This window comes from Tupaia chinensis, unplaced genomic scaffold (genome assembly GCF_000334495.1).
Source record: "Tupaia chinensis unplaced genomic scaffold, TupChi_1.0 Scaffold142846_1, whole genome shotgun sequence".
In the NCBI taxonomy this organism is placed as follows: domain Eukaryota; kingdom Metazoa; phylum Chordata; class Mammalia; order Scandentia; family Tupaiidae; genus Tupaia; species Tupaia belangeri.
Window position 1 is genome coordinate 568,033 of NW_006202691.1, and position 19,918 is coordinate 587,950.

Consider the following 19,918-nt stretch of genomic DNA (forward strand, 5'->3'; position numbering starts at 1 on the left):
CCTCTCTTTTTGGCAAGTGGCCCCGCCCCTTAAAAAAAAAAAAAAAAAAAAAAAAAACCAAAAACCTCTCCCCCCCCCAAAAAAAAAGAAAAAGACTCTTCAATAAGCATGTACTAGTAATAGTAATTTTATTTATTTATTTATTTTTGGGGGGGAGAGGTTTTCACTATAGGGCGCGTGTGCTCGTCAGACAGACAGAGAGAGACATAGAGACAGAAAGCGAGAAATCACCCCCCAGGGGGGATGGTCACACCGCAATCCCTTCTCCTCCATTCTCCTCTCGGGATCTTGGGCACGCACGCACACGCGTCCGGCATGAGTTCTAAGCCACCGGGGCCAGGACGCGAACCACGGTCGACTACGTGGGAGTCCAGCAACATAGCCATTACGCTAACTGCTGGTTCCCTAGTAATAGTAATAATAATGATAAAGACATACTCATTCACTTAATTTTTGAGCAACTCTGAAGTAGGTACTCTCATCATTCTTATTTTTAGAAATGAGAAAAACTGAGACACAGTTTAAGTAGATTTACCCAAGGTGACACAGCTATCCCATGGAAGAGCTAGGATTCCAATTTTGAGAGCCTGGCCCCATGGTTTATAGTCCTAACCATTATAAAATAGCCCTCGTCTTGTAAACATCAATCATCCGTTGGGCCCAGTGGACTTGTATATGTGTACGTAATTGAAATGGTGCAGTTCAGTTCAGGGTTACTGAAAGAACATTTGTGAAATGCCCAGTCAGGCATTCCCTGCTATCAAGATTGCTCTCCTTACACTGCCCCCCATGTTGGAATAGCTGTTAGCCCTCACAGTTGGCTGCAGGTTTACACCAGATAAGGCCTTTAATGACAACACTGAGGGGGGAAACTCAACTGTTATTCTTTATGGGGGGAAAAAATGGCAAGCCCACCAGTGGAATGGTGGTTAATGTGGCAAGATCCTGCATAGCTAACGACTTGGTTTGAGTCCTGGCCCTGGAAGCTTGAAAAAAATTTCAGGTGCGTGTGTGTGTGTGTGTGTGTGTGTGCGCGCGTGCGTGTGCACGTGTGTTCCAAATCTCAAAAGGGGAGAAATGGAGAAGGGATGAAGTGTGACCATCTCCTTTGGGGGAGTTCTTTTTCATTTTTGCTCTTTGTCTGGTAGGGCACATACCCTCTGGCAAATTAAAAATCTAATAAACAGTATCTGTTTAAGAAGAGGCATTTAATGAAGACATTTTAATTCATACTTTGGTGTAAGAATGAGATGCAAGAAAATGTTTAAATATTAAGCATGGTATGGTAGTAAGATTTGAGACTTAATAGAAACTTTTCTTTGTTGCATTCTGTGTTTTTTTTTTTAATAATTATTTATTTAATTTTATTTATTCATTCATTTTATTTTAATTTGACCAAAGAGAGACACAGAAAGAGAGAGAGAGAAAGAAGGAAAGTGAGAAAGCAAGCCACCAGATCTGGGACTCAAACCGTGGTTGACCATGTGGGAGTGTCCAGGGCCTTAACCACCACACCACCTGTTGTTCCCTGCATTCTGCATTTTATTAAGTAGGATTTCAGTGATTCATTGTTATGATCCATTGTGCAAAAAGAATCATTTCCATCTTAAAGGACTGAAATTTTGGATATCCACTGAAAGTAACATCTTTGATTTAAAGTAAATGCTCCTTTTTTGAAAAAAGTATTATTTTGTTTTATTTATTCATTTGTTTATTTTATTTATTTATTTATTTTTGTGGGGGGGAGGTTTTTACTATAGGGCACGTGCACTTGCCAGAAAGACAGAGAGACGGAGAGAAAGAAAGCAAGAAATCACCCCCTGAGGGAATGGCCACACTGCAATCCCTTCTTCTCCATTCTCCCCTCAGGATCTTGGGCATGCACCCACATGCACCTGGTGTGAGTTTAAGCCACCGGGTCCGAGACTTGAACCACAGTCGACTACATGGGAATCTAGCAACATAGCCATTATGCCAACTGCTGGTCCTCATTCATTTATTTTAATTTGACCAGAGAGAGAGGGAGGAAAAGCTAGAAAGCAAGCCACCAGTTGTGGGACTTGAACCGAAGTCAGTCATGCGGGAGTGTCCAGTGTCTTAACCACCACCCCACCTGCTGATCCCCAATTTAAAGTAAATGCTTCTGACCCCCTTAGATAGAATTTCTGTTTTATTTCCATTGTGTAGGTTGGCTGTTGTGTGTTTGTATTTTTATTTCATGCTGTTAAAATGTAAATAGATGTCTTGACCAGCCAGGTCGCCCAGTTAAGGCAGCTAGATCCTACATGGTGCAGGATGTGATTTGAGTCCCAGACCTGGCAGCATGAAAAACTCACTGGGCGGATATGCACCTGTGTCCAAAATCCTGAGAGGAGCATGGAGGAGAAAGGATTACAGTGGGACCATCCCTCCTGACAGGTGCTTTCTCACTTTCTCACTTGCTTGCTGTCTCTGGCAAGTGCAAAGCACCCTGTGGCAAATTAAAAAAAATTTTTTTTTCTTTTTGACTATAAATTTTAGATAATGAACTTCATTTTTAAAGAATATTTTATTTATTTTTATTTGTTTATTTTAATTTGACCAGAGAGGTACAGAATGAGAGAGAGTGAAAGAGATGGAAAGTGAGAAAGCAAACCACCAGGTCCAGGACTTGAACCATGGTTGGCCATGTGAGAGTCCAGTGCCTCTTGCCACCATGGCCCCTAGATAAAGAACTTCTAACTTGCATTTTCTTTTTTAATTAGATTTTTGCCTTAGAGTACACGTGCTTCCCAGAGAGAGACAGAGTGGGAAAGTGAGATATCACCCACCCTAGGAGGTGACCACACCACAGTCTCTTCATTCTTCTTTTGGGATTTTGGGTACTCAGGGTCATGTATGTTCCTGGTGTGTTTTTTGGGCCACTGGGTCTAGTACTTAAACCATGGAGTCAGCCATGTGAGATCCAGTGCCTTAACCACCATGACACTTGCTGACCTGCATTTAGTTAAATTCTTAGCTCCTAGATCTTTTTGTCTTTCTTTATTAACAGTATAACAAAATTCAAAAGGTTTTGCTTTTAGATTTATTCTGTGATTATGGTTTTTCTAATACTTTCATAGTATCTCTCATTTCTGTTTTCCGTCCTTAATTTTTCCTTATTGTAAAACACAGATAATTTAAAAATAATTTAACTCCATATTTTATTAACAGTATGATTCTTTAAATAAAATTTGCCAGTTGAATATACAGTAGTGACATGATAATTCTCCAAAATTAAAAAAAAATAATAAAATAAAAAAATTCAGGCTAGCTCCATGACTTGTGGGTTAAAGGAGCCAGGTCCCAGCATAATAGTTATGTCACTGGATTCCCATGTAGTGACCCCAGACCCGGTGGCCTAAAACTCATGCCAGGCGTGTGTGCATGTGTGCCCAAAATCCCAAGAGGAGGATGGATGGGGCCATCCCCCTGGAGGGTGATATTGCATTTTCTGTCTCTCTGCCTCTCTCTCTGGCAAGTGCACATGCCCTATAGCAAAAACAAAACAAAACAAACAAACAGAAAAAAACCTCTTAAAAATAAAAAAGGAGCTAAATCACATGGCCAGCTGCACAATTTAAATCCCAGCTCTGGAGGTTTGGGGGGAAAAAACTGTTAAAATAATATTCAATTATTGCCCGATAGGTAACTTCTTTAAATGTAGATTATAGTAGTAGTTTCCTTACCCCTAAAATGAATGTTTTTATTCCCAGTATCTTAAAACTTTATAATAAATGCTACCAGTTTAACCTCAGAATTCTGTCAATATTTTATGTGAATAATTTTGGAATCATGGCCATGAGCTGCTGGTAACTATCAGAACCTCAACAGTCAATTATAGGCCAGTTCATGGTTGCAGTGGCTAAGGTGGATAGATTTCCCATGGCCTACTTCACAGTTCAAGTCCCAGACTTCATGGCTTGAGAATGCCCCGAACATGTGTGCATGCATCCCCAAATTCCTAAGAAGGGAGAAATGGAGGCACATTGATTGCTGCAGGACCATTTTTCCTGGGGGATGCTTTGTCACTTTCCTTCTTTGTCTTTCTGTCACTGTCTTCCCCCACCCCATCCCTGCTAATGCACGCACACTATGGTAAAAAAATTTTTTTTAGGGAACCAGCAGTTAGCGTAATGGCTATGTCGCTGGACTCCCACGTAGTCGACCGCGGTTCGCGTCTCGGACCCGGTGGCTTAAATCTCATGCCGGGCGCGTGTGTGTGCGTGCCCAAGATCCCGAGAGGAGAATGGAGGAGAAGGGATTGCTGCGTGACCATCCCCCCTGGGGGGTGATTTCTCGCTTTCTGTCTCTATGTCTCTCTCTCTGTCTGTCTGGCGAGCGCACGCGCCCTATAGCGAAAACCTCTCCAAAAAAAAAAAAAAATTTTTTTTTAGAAAAGGTGGTTATGATGTGTCTTAAAAGATGTGGCAGCGGGAACCAGCAGTTAGCGTAATGGCTATGTTGCTGGACTCCCACGTAGTCGACCACGGTTTGCATCCCGGACCCAGTGGCTTAAAACTCACGCCGGGCGCGTGTGGGTGCGTGCCCAAGATCCCGAGAGGAGAATGGAGGAGAAGGGATTACGGCGTGACCATCCCCCTTGGGGGGTGGTTTCTCGCTTTCTGTCTCTCTGTCTCTCTCTGTCTGGCGAGCGCACAGGCCCTATAGCGAAAACCTCTCAAAAAAAAAAAAAAGTGGCAGCAATTTGTTGGTAGTTTTAATTAATTTGAATGGAACTTAGAATTAGGTAGAAGTCAGAAAAAGACCACCATGTAATTACAATAAAAAAATGAAACATACGGGCATGTACTTGGCTCTGCTATAACTGTCACACTTTCATTTGTTCTTTTTATTCTTAAATTACATGTAGTTTCTATAAAGCTTGTTTTTTTTTTCTTTCTAGATTATAACAGTTGTGAAATAAATTAGAAAGGTGTGGAATATGTCCAATTAGAAGTAAACTTTTTTATATTACAGTAAGAAGTTACATTACAGGGGCCAGCAGGTGGCATGGTAGTTGGGGTACTGGTTCCCACATGGCTGACCATGTTTGAGACCCAGACCCAGTGACTTGAAAATCACAACAAATAAATAAATAAATAAAAATATATTTAAAAAACATGTTACATTACTATTTTGCATCTTTTACTTTTCTTCTCATAGAGTGCATACTTTTATAAGTATAAAATGTAGTAAATTTAAATTTAAAAAGGAATAGCTAGTAGCCTTTTAGTAAGAAATAAGATTTAAAAATATAAAAAGCAGACACAACTATTTAAAAATTATAGCAATCTTGGCCCTTTTAAATGGGGCAAAATAGTACATGAGGCATTCTCTAAAAAAATTAAGGGTTTTAAATACCCACCCCTAAATAATGTATAGAAACTTAATTCAGAGTTATTGCTTTCAGTAAGGAAGTACTATGTTATAACCTTAAGTAAAGAGTTTTCTTTTTTTTTTTTTTCAATTCAAAGGGTGTAAGCTTCAACTTTCATAAACAGAATATTTACTGTATTTAATGTAAGTCTGTTTTGCCTCTCTTTTGTTTTTCTGTACTTTTAAAAAAATACTCCTTTGCAGGTCCGACACTAAAATAGAAGTAGTGCTTATTTCAGCCATGCTTATTTTGAATGTAAATAAAATCCGTCACATTCAAAGTAATGAATTTTTTCCCTAGGTGCTACAAAGTACACAGATAAAGACAATGGAGGAATGCTTGTATGGTCTCCATATCACAGTATCCCAGATACCAAATGTAAGTTTTCTGAAATTGAATGTTAATGTCAACAGAGATCTGTCAGCCAGTTCAAAATGCAACGTCTATTTGTTTTGGGTCTTCTAGATTCTCATAAGAAAACATTTTTGTCTTTTTTTTTTTTAATAGAGGTTGTCATATTAGAATGTTTTTCCTTTTGAAAGATAGTGGGTTGATCATGCCAATCCGTGTCAGGCCAATGAAGAATGAAAAAACCTAGGATCTGATGGCATTGCTGCTGCTTAAATCCTCAAGCAGGGGAGGGAGTTACTATGTAGACATCTGCACAGGCTTTTCCTCAGTATGTGGAGCTGTAAAGAAATGCCTTCAAACTTCAGAGAGCCCAATCTCATTACCATTTTAAAGAGGAGAGGGAAAAGAACTGACTTCAGCAGCCATCAGGTCATCTTTGTGCTCTCCATTTCTGGACGGAGACCTTCTGGATCACTGACCATGCACTTCTTGAATCATGGTGTGGCTTTAGACTTCAATGTGATGTAGCGGACCTGATCCTTTGCGGCACATCAGATATAGGAAACGTGCAGGTAACCACACAAAGATCCCCACCCCTCCATTCAGTTGTCATTGAGTTTATTAGATAACAGCAGACACACTGAACAGCTATTCTAGCAGCTATAGAATGAGCTGATCTTTTAAAAATGTTTACCAACATCTTTAGGATGTACCATTAGGGTTTTTTGAGTTCCATGAAGATCATATAGTGATATCCTGTATATCATATGCATAATAAGTCTAATTATGCTTATTGATATACTGTGAGAACTAAGAATTGAAAACCGAACATGCTTCGGCATATCTGATAATTCTTCCTATCTATGAGCCTTACAACACCAACGAAAGGTCTCACTGGTTATCTCAGAATTGTGTGCCTCTGAGGCATGCTTAGCAGAAAACCTGAAATTATTCATTTAGGCTGGGGCTCCATACTGAGAACCTGAAAGAGACTATTGGATTTTCCAGGTTCAGTCCTCATTACAGGCAGAGGTTTTCACTCACACACATCAAGGCATCATTGACTTTTGCCGTTTTAGAAAACACGATTTAGAGAGCCAGCATGTCCTAGTTGTACGGTGTCTATGTGAAATATCCAACTGAAGGTCTAGGGCCGTGATTTTTTAACCTTGCTGTGCATTGGAATCACTTGAGGAACTTTTTAAAGTATTGATGGCTAATTTCTGTCTTAAACCAACTAGATGGGAATCTCCCTGTGTGAGGCCTAGACATCGTATTAAAAGCTCCTGCGCTGATTCTAATGCAGAGTCAGAATCAAAGGCCACAGGTTGATATTGTTTAGCCTTCTGTTTATAGAACTGTTACATTTAATTAGCATATTGAGACTGATCATGTATTTAAATGCTTTGGGTTAAAAACAAAATGTTGTATTTGGATTTGCTGCATGAAAAGCTTACACTTAGGGGAATATAATAACATCTATAAAAAGTAGTTGTTATTCTAACAACATTTTTTTTTTTTAGAGGTTTTCTCTATAAAGTGCGTGTGCTCACCAGAAAGGCAGAGAGAGACAGACAGACAAAAAGCGAGAAATCACCCACCAGAGGGGATGGCCACAATGCAATCCCTTCTCCTTCATTCTCCTCTTGTTCATGCATGCACACACACCGGGCATGTGTTTAAGCCGCTGGGTCCAGGACTTGAACCACAGTTGACTATGTGGGAGTCCAGCAATGTAACTATTATGCCATCTGCTAGTCCCATAACATTATCGTTAAAATAGCATATTCATATATTAACTTTGACTGACCAATAATAATAGCAAATATTTATAAAGTACTTAAAATGTTCCAGATGCTATTCTGAGCATTTCCCAGGTATTGACCCATTTAATCATAGGAAGAAGAAACTAAATTTATCATTAATTTCAAGTAAGGAAACTTAGATACGGAAAGGTCAACTTACTTGACTAAAGTTGAAAAACCATCAATAAACTCTGAATCAAGCCCAGATAGACTAGCTGTCTGGCCGTTCCAGAATCAGAATTCTTAAACACTGTTTCACAAAAATATATTTAAAGAATTAATGTTTATGAGATTTTTATATATACACACACATATCTATATTCACATGTAACCAAGAAGAGAATACTATATGGACTTAATAGAAAACTAGGCCTGCTGAGTGTGGCAGACTTCTCATCAGTGAAACCTTGAAATAGCCAGTTTATCATCATTGAAACTGCTTATGTAAGTAATTCTGTTGGCTTAATTACCTATGGAGGGTAAATGAAATGGAATATTCAAACACCCTTTGTATAGTAAGCAGAGAAAGCAAAAGACAATTTTAGGAATACTGAAGCAAACTTCATAGTATTGGTAATTATGTATAGCTGGCTAAATATTGATAAACCATCCTATACACAGCAGTCAGAAGTGGGATGATAAGGCTTTGGGCCAACTCTTAATATGTGAAAGGATCTTACACAGTTAAGTCTCATGGGGCTGGCAGGTGGCGTGGTGGTTAAGGGCACTGGATTCCAACATGGCTGACCATGGTTTGAATCCCGGACCTGGCAGCTTGCTTTCTCACTTTTTTTCTCTCTTTCTCTCTCTCTCTCTCTCTCTCTCATCAAATAAATAAAGTTAAAAAAAATTAAATAGTTAAGTCTCTTCAAATAAAGACTGTAACAGAAAATCAAGAAATTATCTTAATATCTTACACTGTAATTAGGTCCTATTGGCTATCTGCAGATTGGCCTTTTTCTACATACAAAAATTATAATAATGTAATTGAATTTAATAAAAATATGATACATTGTCATAGAGATAAGTTATTAAGTAAACTTTTAAGGCAGATGAGCTTCTGACCTTGTTATGTTTCTTTGTAACATTTCACGGAAGATGGCTTTGGTTGTTTTTTAACTCCTGGTCTATAAGTTATTTTACTTTGCTATATTTTTAAAAAAATGCACCTGGGAAAATGTGGGAAATGAGAATATAATTATATAACCTTATTTCATTATAGTGGATGAATATATTGCAATTGCAAAGGAGAAACATGGCTACAATGTGGAACAGGTATGTTAAACAATTTAATAAATTATGTATTTAATTTTATTAATTATTATTATTATTTATTTATTTTTAAAGAAATTTTTGCTATAGGACATGTGCGCTTGTTGAAGAGAAAGAGAGACAGAAAGCGAGAAATCACCCCCCAGGGGAGATGGCCACACTGCGATTTCTTTCTTCTCCCTTCTCCCGTCTCTCCCTTTGGGGTTTTGGGCACACAAGCACACACTCCAAGCTTGAGTTTTAAGCAGCTGGGTCAGGGGATCAAACTGCAGTCAATTACATGGGAGTCCAGCAACATAACCAGTGCGCAATCTGCTGATCCCAATTATTATTATTATTAATTTAGCCAGAGAGAGAGGGAAAGTGAGAAAGCAGGCCACCAGGTCTGGGACTTGAACTATACTTGATCATGTGGGAGTCCAGCACTTTAACTACCATGCCACCTGCTGGCTCCCAAGAAAGTTTTTTTTTTTTTAAATTATTTATTTAATTCCATTTGTTGTTGTTATTATTATTTTAAGTTGACCAGAGAGAGACAGAGAAAAAGGGAAGGCGAGAAGGCAAGCCACCAGGTTGGGACTTGAACCACAGTTGGCCATATGGGAATCCAGCGCCAATATCCACCACGCCACCTGCTGGCCCCCTGTTTTGTTCTTTTTTTTAAGAATTATTTTATTTAACTTTATTATTTTCCAGTTTGATCAGACAGAGTGGGCAGGGGGGAGAGGGAAAATGAGAAAGTAAGCCACTAGGTCTAGGACTCAAAACAAGGTTGGCCATGTGGGAGTCCAGTGCCTTTAACCACATACCACCTGCCAGCCTCAGAAGATTTTAATATAAGGCTTACCTCAGTATTCACCAGATTCAAAGAACATGTCATGATTGTGTCCTAAGAAAGCACACACGTTCTACCACTTTATATATAACCACAAAAGTCACAGCAAAGTAAGTTTTTGGCGTATTTTCGGGTAAGTATACATGGTTAGGATTTTGAAACAGATAATTTATTTATGCAAAAATCTGACAGTACAGGTAATTTTCAGTTGACTTTTTGCTCTAAAATTTCTAAAAGTTAAACTTATCATTTGAAGAAATATTTAAAGCTTTGAAATTTTTAGTAGAAGAATTCACAAAGGGTGTTCCATGCCAGATAACTTTAAAAGCATGTATCCATACATGATATATTTCTATCTATAACTTCCTGTCTGTTGGGGGGGAGGTATCATGAGGTAGATTAACTCTAATAAGGAAATGGAGAATATGGAAAATTAAAAGTAAAATAGGGACTTAAGTCTCATTTCAGAGACCTATATCAGCCTTTATCAGAATTTATAGTAAAATAGGTTGATTTGTTTTCAGAGAAGTAAGCAAGGTAAATTGAACCCTGGGTTTCTAGAGCTTAACTTTATAGTCAGTAACAGGGAGCATACTGGTATATATATATATATAGTATACAGTACATACACGCAAACACACATACACACACACACACACACACACGTATATAGTAGACGTATATAGTATTACCACGTGGCAATCCCTTCTCCTCTTTTCTCTTCTTTGGATTTTAGACACACATGCACACATGCCTCATGTGTTTTCTTCAAGCTTCTAGTTCTGGGACTCAAATCATGCAGTTGGCCATATGGGATCCAGCTGCCTTAGCCACCGTGCCACTGGCTGGTCCAATAATACCATTTTTATGAAGTTCAAGTGTTTATCTATATCTGCCTGTGCTATCATTAACCTTTTGTATGTGTTGATTTAGAAGGCCTTGCCTATTTTTTTAAGCCTTGCCTTTCCATTTAATATTTGAAATAGTTATTTCTTCAAAACGTGACTGTACATATGTTTATTTTCAAAGGCTATATGTTTATTTTGAAGGACTATTATCAAAGTACAGAAATTAACTTTCAAACTCATCATTTAAAAGGCCTTTACATCTCTTTTTAAAAAAATAAATGTTTAGAGACCAGCAGTTGGCATAATGACTCTGTTGCTAGACTCCCATGTAGTTGACCACGATTCGAGTCCTGGACCTGATGGCTTAAACTCATGCTGGGCATGTGTGTGTGTGTGCCCAAGATCCCGAGAGGAGAATGGAGGAGAAGGGATTGTGGCATGGCCATCCCTCCTAGGGGGTGATTTCTTGCTTTCTGTCTGTCTCTCTTTCTGGTGAGCGCACCCGCTCTACAGCAAAAACCTCTCCAAAAATTCAAAAATTTAAAAAATTAAATAATAGTTTAGGGGCCAGTGAGAGGCATGGTGATTAAGGACACTGGACTCCCACATGGCCAGCCATGGTTTGAGTCCTAGACCTAGTGGTTTGCTTTCTCACTGCCCCCCCCCTCCCCCTGCGCATGTGTGTGTGTGTGTGTGTGTGTGTGTGTCTGTGTGTGTGTGTGTTTGGTCAAATAAAAATGTAGTAATAATAAATAATTATTTAAAATAAATAAATAATTAAAAGTTTATCAGGGCTAGCCGTGGCATGGTGGTTAAAGCAGCTAGACCCCATATGGCTGGCTTTGCAGTCAAGTACCAGACCTGGCAGCTTGAATAACATGCTTGGGCACACGCGAATACATGCTCAGAATCCCAAGAGGAGAATAGAGGAGAAGGAATTATGTGGCCACCCCTCTGGGGAGTGATTTCTCACTTTCTTCTGTCCCCCTCAGCAAATACACACATCCTATAGCAAAAACTAACTAAATAAATAAATAAAAGTTTATTTCCTGATACTCAATACCTTGTAATAAAGGTAAAGGCATACTAGATACAGTAGAGGAGAAAGTAAGGGAGTTTTCAGAAAGTATTCATTTCAGACTTCCTGTGACTTGGCGATAACATCACTGAAGTTATTTATATTTTTCTGAATAATCCTGTGTATACATTGTGAAGATAAAGAACTTTAAAATATGTATGTGAGAAAATATTAGATTGTTAAAGTTCTTGAAGCAAAGGTACTCTTCCTTAGAATTGTTTCCCTGTGATATACTTCTTTTTTTTTGGAGAGGTTTTTGCTATAGGGCGGGTGCGCTCACCAGAAAGACAGAGAGACAGAGATAGAAAGCGAGAAATAACCCCCCAGGGGGGATGGCCACACCGCAATCCCTTCTCCTCCATTCTCCTCTCGGGATCTTGGGCACGCACTCACATGCGCTTGGCGTGAGTTTAAGCCACTGGGTCCAGGACTCGAATCACTGTTGGCTACATGGGAGTTCAGTGACATAGCCATTACTCTAACTGCTGGTCCCAACCCTGTGATATACTTTTTTTTTTTTTTTAGAGGTTTTTGCCATAGGGCACGTGTGCTCACCAGAAAGACAGAGACAGAAAGCAAGAAATCATCCCTCAGGGGGGATGGCCACGCCGCAATCCCTTCTCCTCCATTCTCCTCTCAGGATCTTGGACATGCATGCACATGTGCCTGGCGTGAGTTTAAGCCACCAGGTCTGGGACTCGAACCCTGGTTGACTACATGGGAGTCCAGCGACATAGCCATTAAGCTAACTGCTGGTCCCCCTGTGATATACTTCGAAAAGGTTAAAACTTAAATGTTTTTTTGCTGAATCCCAAGTGAGCATTTTGTGTGTGTGTGTGTGTGTTGAAATCGATAGCTTCATACAAGTATCGATTTCATTCCCGTATTGATTTACTGGCTAGTTTCCTACACGTTGGCAGGTTAACAAATGGTGACAATCTTGATGTGAGCCTACAGATGTGCTTTAGTACTTACAGTCACTCTCCTCAGCTCTCGGCTTTTCCTAGATTCTGCAGCAGATATGGTATGTGAGAACATTTACTGTTTTCAGTTCCCAGTTTAAAAACAATAAATAAATGAGGTGTGCTTACCTGGGCACCCCTGATTAAAAGCTCCCAACTGTAAGCGTAACTTCAGTTGAACTCCTAGGCTTAAGATTTTAGTGTGATTTGTGTTTAACTTTCTTAAATGTGATGGTACGTAAGTCCATTAAAACCAAAAAGGAATGATTTCTCTTCATAGGCACTTGGCATGTTGTTCTGGCATAAACATAACATCGAGAAGTCTCTCGCTGATCTCCCTAATTTCACTCCCTTTCCGGATGAGTGGACTGTGGAAGATAAAGTCCTGTTTGAACAAGCCTTTAGTTTTCATGGAAAGAGCTTTCATAGGATTCAGCAAATGGTATGGTCATTTTGGTCTTACTCTGGGATTCATGCCTGAATAACATCTTATGCTATCATGTACACTTTCTAATTACTATGTTCAAAGAAGTTTCTTTCTTTCTTTTTTTTTTTTAAGAATTATTTTATTATTTATTTATTTAAATTTTACCAGAGAGTGACAGAGAGAGAGAGAAAGTGAAAAAGCAAGTCTCCAAGTCTGGGACTTGATCCATGGTAGGCCATGTAGGAGTCCAGCACCCTTAACCACCACTCCATCTGCTGGCCCCCACAGAAGTTTCTGATTTAATTTTAATTAAGAAAATATATTGGAATACATATATTTGCATAGAGCCTTATTTTCTATAGCCATTTATACATGACAATCATGTACTATTTTGTTGTTTTTATTTTGACTTAAATATGTTTGTAAGAGAGTTATTAAATATGCTTCTCATTCCAGGAAAAAGAAAAAGAACATAATGTAACTTTTTTTAATCAGATTTTTTTCTAATTTATATAATTTTTGGATGTAAAAGCACCCCCCCAACTTTTTTTTTAATTTGCCAGAGGGCATGTGCACTCACCTGAGAGAAGGGGGGAGGGGAGAGGGAGAACATATGTCCCATGTGGGGAGGTAGTCACACTACAATCCCTGGTCCTCTGTCTTTCCCTCCTTTTGAGATTTTGGGCATGCTTGCACCCAGACTTGGTATGTTTCTCAAGATACTGGGTCTGGCACTTGAACTGCAGGGTCAGCCATGTAGGATCCAGTCACCTTAACTGCCCTGCCATGGGCTATCTTGAAAGCCCATTTAAAAAAAATTCTATTATTTCAATATGCTCCTCATGTTGCTTTTTTTTTTTTTTTTTTTTTTTTTTTTAAAGAAAAAGACCCCGTGCAGAAAAAAGAGGGAAAGACACAGGAAAAGACAGATGTATTTTTCACGGGGGTCTCACTGTGTCTCATCCTCCTGCTCCAGCCTCTTAGCTAGGATGAGAGGCATGCAGCACCATGCCCAGCCATACCCAGATGATTTAGACTGGGCTAAGAACTGAACCTGTGTCTCCCATGTACCCTCAGCCCCTGGATAGGGGCACCCTCCTGCTTATACTAGTGTGACTGGGCCACTGTTGCTTTTTCTTTTAAGGAGTAAAAACACTCTTTAGTTTTTAGCATTGTATAAAGATGATATAAATCTGAGAAGCTGCTGCATTATACTGTTTTAACCTTAGTGAATGAAAATTAGGTAATATTTGCAAGTAAATCTAGTAATCTTCCATAACTGAAGAGAACATTTTTGGTGGGAAGTTTGCATTCCTCTTGGCCACTGTGACAAATCAGTGTATAATCATTAGTCATTTTAATACTCAAAGACTTTATTTTGTGGCTAAAGTCTCTTTGCATTATTTACTATTTTGCCTGGATTTAAAGTGATTTAAAAAAATATTATTAAGCATTGAATAGCTTTTCTTGAAAATGTTTTGCTGAACGAGAGTCCAGACAGAAAGGTCACATCTTGTGTGATTCCATTTATATGAAATGTCCAGAATAGGGAAATCCATAGAGACAGAAAGTAGATTAGTGGTTGCCAGGGAAGAGGGGAAGGGGAAAATAAGGAGAGACTGCTAATGGTTTTAAGGGTTTCTTTTCGGGTTATGAAAATGTTCTGAAATTAGATAGACACAGTGCACTTCCTGGGGACATTCCTACCAAGTTAGTTTGTGACCTCTTCCCTCCCCTCTCCCAGAACAAGTAGGAATATTCACTTACAAATGTCAGCGACATTGACATGTTGGGATATTATGAGTATAACAGGACTTTTTATTAGGTTGTTGGGGAAGTCACAATGTATTTTTCTTTGCAAAAATGCATCATGACTTTGCCGATGACCCAATAGCTCTCTGATTCATAAAGGGACCCATGAGATTCTTTCATTTATACCTTTATTTATTAATGATCTAAGAATATCAAGCTATCGTTCATTTTGTTAATCAAAGTTTATGAATTAAATTTGTTGATGTTAACATGATTTTTTTTTAAGCTTCCAGATAAGACAATTGCAAGTCTTGTAAAATATTACTATTCCTGGAAAAAAACTCGCTCCAGGACAAGTTTGATGGATCGCCAGGCTCGTAAACTAGCCAATAGACATAATCAGGGTGACAGGTAGGTTGGATACCTTTATATGGTTACCGTGTTAAGGATACTACAGTGAATTGCTTTCATTTCCATGGTAGAAAATGATCACAATATATTATAAATACTTCCTATCCTTACATTCATGTTTCTGCTCTGACAGGAAGAGTCGAATGGTCAGAAGTTTTAATAGTAAGAATTCTCTTCAACTCTCTTAACAGTAGTCACAAATGCTACCTATAGTATGGTTATATTAAGTACATTATTTAGAATATATTAAAGAATATATCCTGTGGAAAATGCTTTTTTCCCATGATTATATTAGTAACTGAAGTCCCATTATTGTAGCTATTTGTGTCTGGTAGTGTAAAATCATTTTCTTTTGTTTGCCTGTCTTTATTCTCTAACTGGAGAACTGAAATTTTAAGTATTATGTCAAATTGTACATTTTCTTTTTCCTAAGTTAAATTTCTTTCTCAATCACTGTCCCATTTGACATCTACCAGAAATGTTTGTTAAAATGATTTTGTGTGCCTCAAAGGATGTTTTTAAACACTATGGAAATATAAATGACCAGCTTATCTTCCCAAGAACAACTCTCATTCTGTTAAATAATATTTAGTAAAATTAGAATGTATATTACAACTTGATAGGAGTACTAGAAAAGAATAAAAAGAAGGGAGTTGAGTTTACTAATCTTTGTTTCTTCTCAGTGATGATGATGTAGAAGAAACACATCCAATGGATGGGAATGATAGTGATTATGATCCCAAAAAAGAAGCCAAAAAAGAGGTAATGAAGATCATTGGAGTATTCATAATTGTTATTTATATCCACTTTGAAAGAATGTATTTCATGTTAAAAAAAAAAAAACTTCTTTAGATAATGGTTTTAAAAAGTAGTAAATCTTGTGGCCAGCGGGTGGCATGGTGGTTAGGGTGCGGGACTCCCACATGACTGACTATGGTTCAAGTCCCAGACCTGGAAGCTTGCTCTCTCATTTTCTCTCTCTCCTTCTCTTGTCAAATTAAATAATAATAATTATTATAATAGTAATAATAACAAATAAAAATAAATAAGTAAATATTTTTAAAAGGTTTTTTTAAAAAAAAGGAAGTAATAAATCTCAATGCTAATTTGAGGGTTTGGAAATTATATTAATGTCTAGGACCCTAATTAACTAGTGGTTTAAATAATTTTGGAGTTATTTCATCCACTGAGAAATATAAAAGCATTGCCACGATCTGTAGTCTTTAATCACAGGAAAGAACTAAAACCACCCTTAAGTGATACAATATTAGGTATGAAATTAAGCTTTCTGGTTTCGTTGTCCAATTTTTCTTGAAAATATGTTATTCTATGTTGTAGCAAATTACGTAGTAGCAGCAGGTAGTCATGCATTGCTTAATGACATGGATATGTCTAAGAAATGTGTTGTTAGGTGATTTTGTCATTGTGCAAATTATATTGGATGTGCTTACACAACCTAGATGGTACTGCTTCCTGTGCACCTAGGCTATATGGCACAGCCTTTCGCTCCTTGGCTACAAACCTGTACAAAATGTTATATACTGAATACTGTAGGCAATTATAGCACAATGTCAAGTGCATGTTTGTATTTAAATATAGAAAAGGGATAACAAAAATACAGTATGAAAGACAAAAATGGTGCATCCGTATAGGGCACTTGCCATGAATGGAGCTTTCAGGACTGGAAATTGCTCTGGATGAGTCACTGAGTGACTGGTAAGTGAAAGCCTAGGGTATTACTGTATATTACGGTAGACTTTGTAAATACTGTAACTTGGGCTATGCTTAATTTATTACAAATTTCTTTCTTCAGTAATAAATTAGCTTTAATTTATTATAACTTTTTTACTTTATTAACTTTTCAATTTTTTAAACTTCAGCTCTTTTGTAACAACACTTAGCTTAAAACACAAACACACTAGGACCAGCAGGTGGCACAATGGTTGTATAATGGTGTAATATCCTGGGAACCAGCAGTTAGCGTAATGGCTATGTCGCTGGACTCCCATGTAGTCGACCGCGGTTCGCAGCCCGGACCCGGTGGCTTAAAACTCACGCCGGGCGCGTGTGTGTGCGTGCCCAAGATCCCGAGAGGAGAATGGAGGAGAAGGGATTGCGGCGTGACCATCCCCCCGGGGGGTGATTTCTCGCTTTCTGTCTCTCTGTCCCTCTCTGTCTGTCTGGCGAGCGCACGCGCCCTACAGTGAAAACCTCTCCAAAAAAAAAATGGTGTAATTGTCCTGTGTAGTTGACTGCGGTTTGAGTCCCAGACCTGGTGACCTAAAACTCACGCCAGTCACGTGTGCATGCCCAAAATCCCAAAAGGAGAATGGAGAAGAAGGGATTGCAGTATGAACATCCCCCCCCCCGGGGGGGGGTGATTTCTCACAATTTCTGTCTCTCTCTGTCTCTCTGGTGATTGCACATACCCTATAGCAAAAATCTCTCCAAAAACACACTCACACACACACAAACGCATTGTACAGTTTTACAAAATATTTTCTATTTTTACATCCTTATTATATAAGCTCTTTTCCTTTTAAGTGCTTTTTTGTTAACACAGATATAAACACATGCTAGCCTAGGCCTACAATGGAGTCAGAATTACCAGTATCACTGACAGGTGCCTCTAGTTTTGTCTCATTGGAAGGGCCATGATGAACAAAACAGTGGGAGATTAAATCAAGCATACAAGAAAATGATGAAATCAAGAGATGCTGTAAACGCAGTGTCGGAGACCGCTGCCTCAGCATAGCGTGGCAGCCTGTGTTACGGTAAACTTTTTGTTATGAGTAGAAGGCATACAGGACAGGCCCCTTAGTGTAGCTAAGAGCCCACATAGCTGGCCATGGTTTCAGTCTCAGCCTTGGCAGCTTGAAAAGCATGTGTGTATGTGTGCCCAAAGTCCTCACAGAGAAATGGAGGAAAAGGATTGCAATATGACCATACCCCCATTGTGGGGGTGCTTTCTCTCTTACTCTCTGTCAAGCTCATGCATCACTTGGCAATTAAAAAATAAATAAAAGTAGGGACCAGCAGTTAGCATAATGGCTATGTCACTGGACTCCCACGTAGTCAACTGTGGTTCGACCTGGTGACTTAAACTCAAGCCGGGCACGTGTGCGTGCATGCCCAAGATCCCAAGAGGAGAATGGAGAAGGGATTGTGGCGTGGCCATCCCCCCTGGGGGTTGATTTCTCGCTTTCTGTCTCTCTGTCTCTCTTTCTGTCTGGCGAGCGAACGCGCACTATAGCAAAAACCTCTCCCCCCCCCAATAAATAAATAAATAAATAAAAGTAGTATTACACACTAAAATAACAGTTTTATACATAATTGCATGTGCCATACTTCTTTAAAAAGAATGATTTACTTAATTTCATTTTTTTACTTTGCTATAGGGGACATACGTGCGCCAGAGAGAGTCAGAAAGACAGAGGGAAAGTGAGAAAGTAAGCCACCAGGTCCGAGACTTAAAACTCTCCAAAAAAAAAAAAGTTCGTCAAAGTGCTGATGGAAAAAGGTTTGTGAGATTTAGACAGCTGTGGAATAGTGAAAATAACAGAAATTAGAGTCAATAAATCCAAATTTGAACTTGTAACCTAATCCAATTTAATGAATGACTCCCATTCCTCAGTACCATAGACCATTCTGAGCCCTGCCATCACCTTAAACTCTTCCATCAGTGAATTTTTTTTTTTTTTGAGAGGTTTTTGCTACAGGAAAACACTTGGCAGATACCTTCACCACTTACTTCAAAGAGAAAATACACAGCAGAAGCTTCCTTAAATTCCAGCCATTCCTCTAACCTCTGTGCTACCACACTACCTTCTCGTCTTAGTTTATTTGGTACTTTCAGCATTGCATTACAGTTACTGTGTTTTCCCCGCAAGCTGTGCACTCTGGGAAGTCAGGGACTGTTACTCATCTCATATCCCTTCACACTTTACATGGTACCTCGGACATGGCAGCTCCTCAGTAAATGCTGAGTGAGCATTCTTGTGCCTGAATGCCTCTCATACTTCTGCACAATTTTCTTATTTATTTTATCTCATTTACCCCATTATATCTGCTCTTGGATTTCTTCATCAGTAATCCTTTTTCTTTCCCATATTTCCAGCCTTTTCAGTGTAGCTCAAGAATATACTCTTAGATTTAAAAGCATTACTGTATCTTAGGCCAGCAGGTGGCATGGAGGTTAAGGTGCGGGATCCCACATAGCTGGCTCTGTGGTTTGCTGTTCCAGACCTGGCAATTTGAAAATCATGCCAGGTGTGTGCGTGCATGCATGCATGCACAAAATCCCAAGAGAAGAAGGAGGAGAAGACGTTACAGCATGGTCATTCCCCTGGGAGTGGGCGCAATGTGTGTGAACCAAATCCCTTTTGTTACCTAGAACATGTATGTATGTGAATTGTTTTGCCCAGCTGTGCAAGATGATGCATACTTATTTGGTCTTTGTTTGCCCGTAAGCTCATTGTATTAGCAAATAATATGGAGGGGGTATATATTAAAAATGTTGAAAGGTTACTGCAAATTGTGGTCCAGGACTAGCACTGTCAGCAGCTTCATTCATTTCTCTGCTCTTCCACAAATCAATAGGCATCATTCTCAACCTTTTATGATTATGAACAAGGCTAATGTGAATAGGTCCTAGATATACATGTATAAGAGTTTTGAGAGACAGTAGTTCTCAGCCAGGTTTAGGGTCAACCTCATAAAGGACGTGTAGAAATAATGAAAGTGTTTTTCATTGTTACCATGTCATAGAGTAGGCAGGAG

General features: G+C 38.8%; 1 protein-coding gene across 6 annotated transcripts in view; it reads left to right on the plus strand.

The window, feature by feature from the left end:
* The window catches only part of RCOR3 (REST corepressor 3), a gene marked incomplete at its 5' end in the record, with an annotated part of 63,309 nt that overhangs the window by 9,195 nt on the left and 34,196 nt on the right, over positions 1-19,918 (plus strand). For all 6 annotated transcript variants that reach the window (XR_001369431.2, XM_014582208.2, XM_006163696.3 and 3 more), the window contains 5 exon segments: positions 5,699-5,776; positions 8,777-8,829; positions 12,830-12,991; positions 15,015-15,139; positions 15,823-15,901. Coding sequence is in view for 5 of the 6 variants with exons in the window: in XM_014582208.2 (XP_014437694.1) it covers positions 5,699-5,776; positions 8,777-8,829; positions 12,830-12,991; positions 15,015-15,139; positions 15,823-15,901 (497 nt within the window).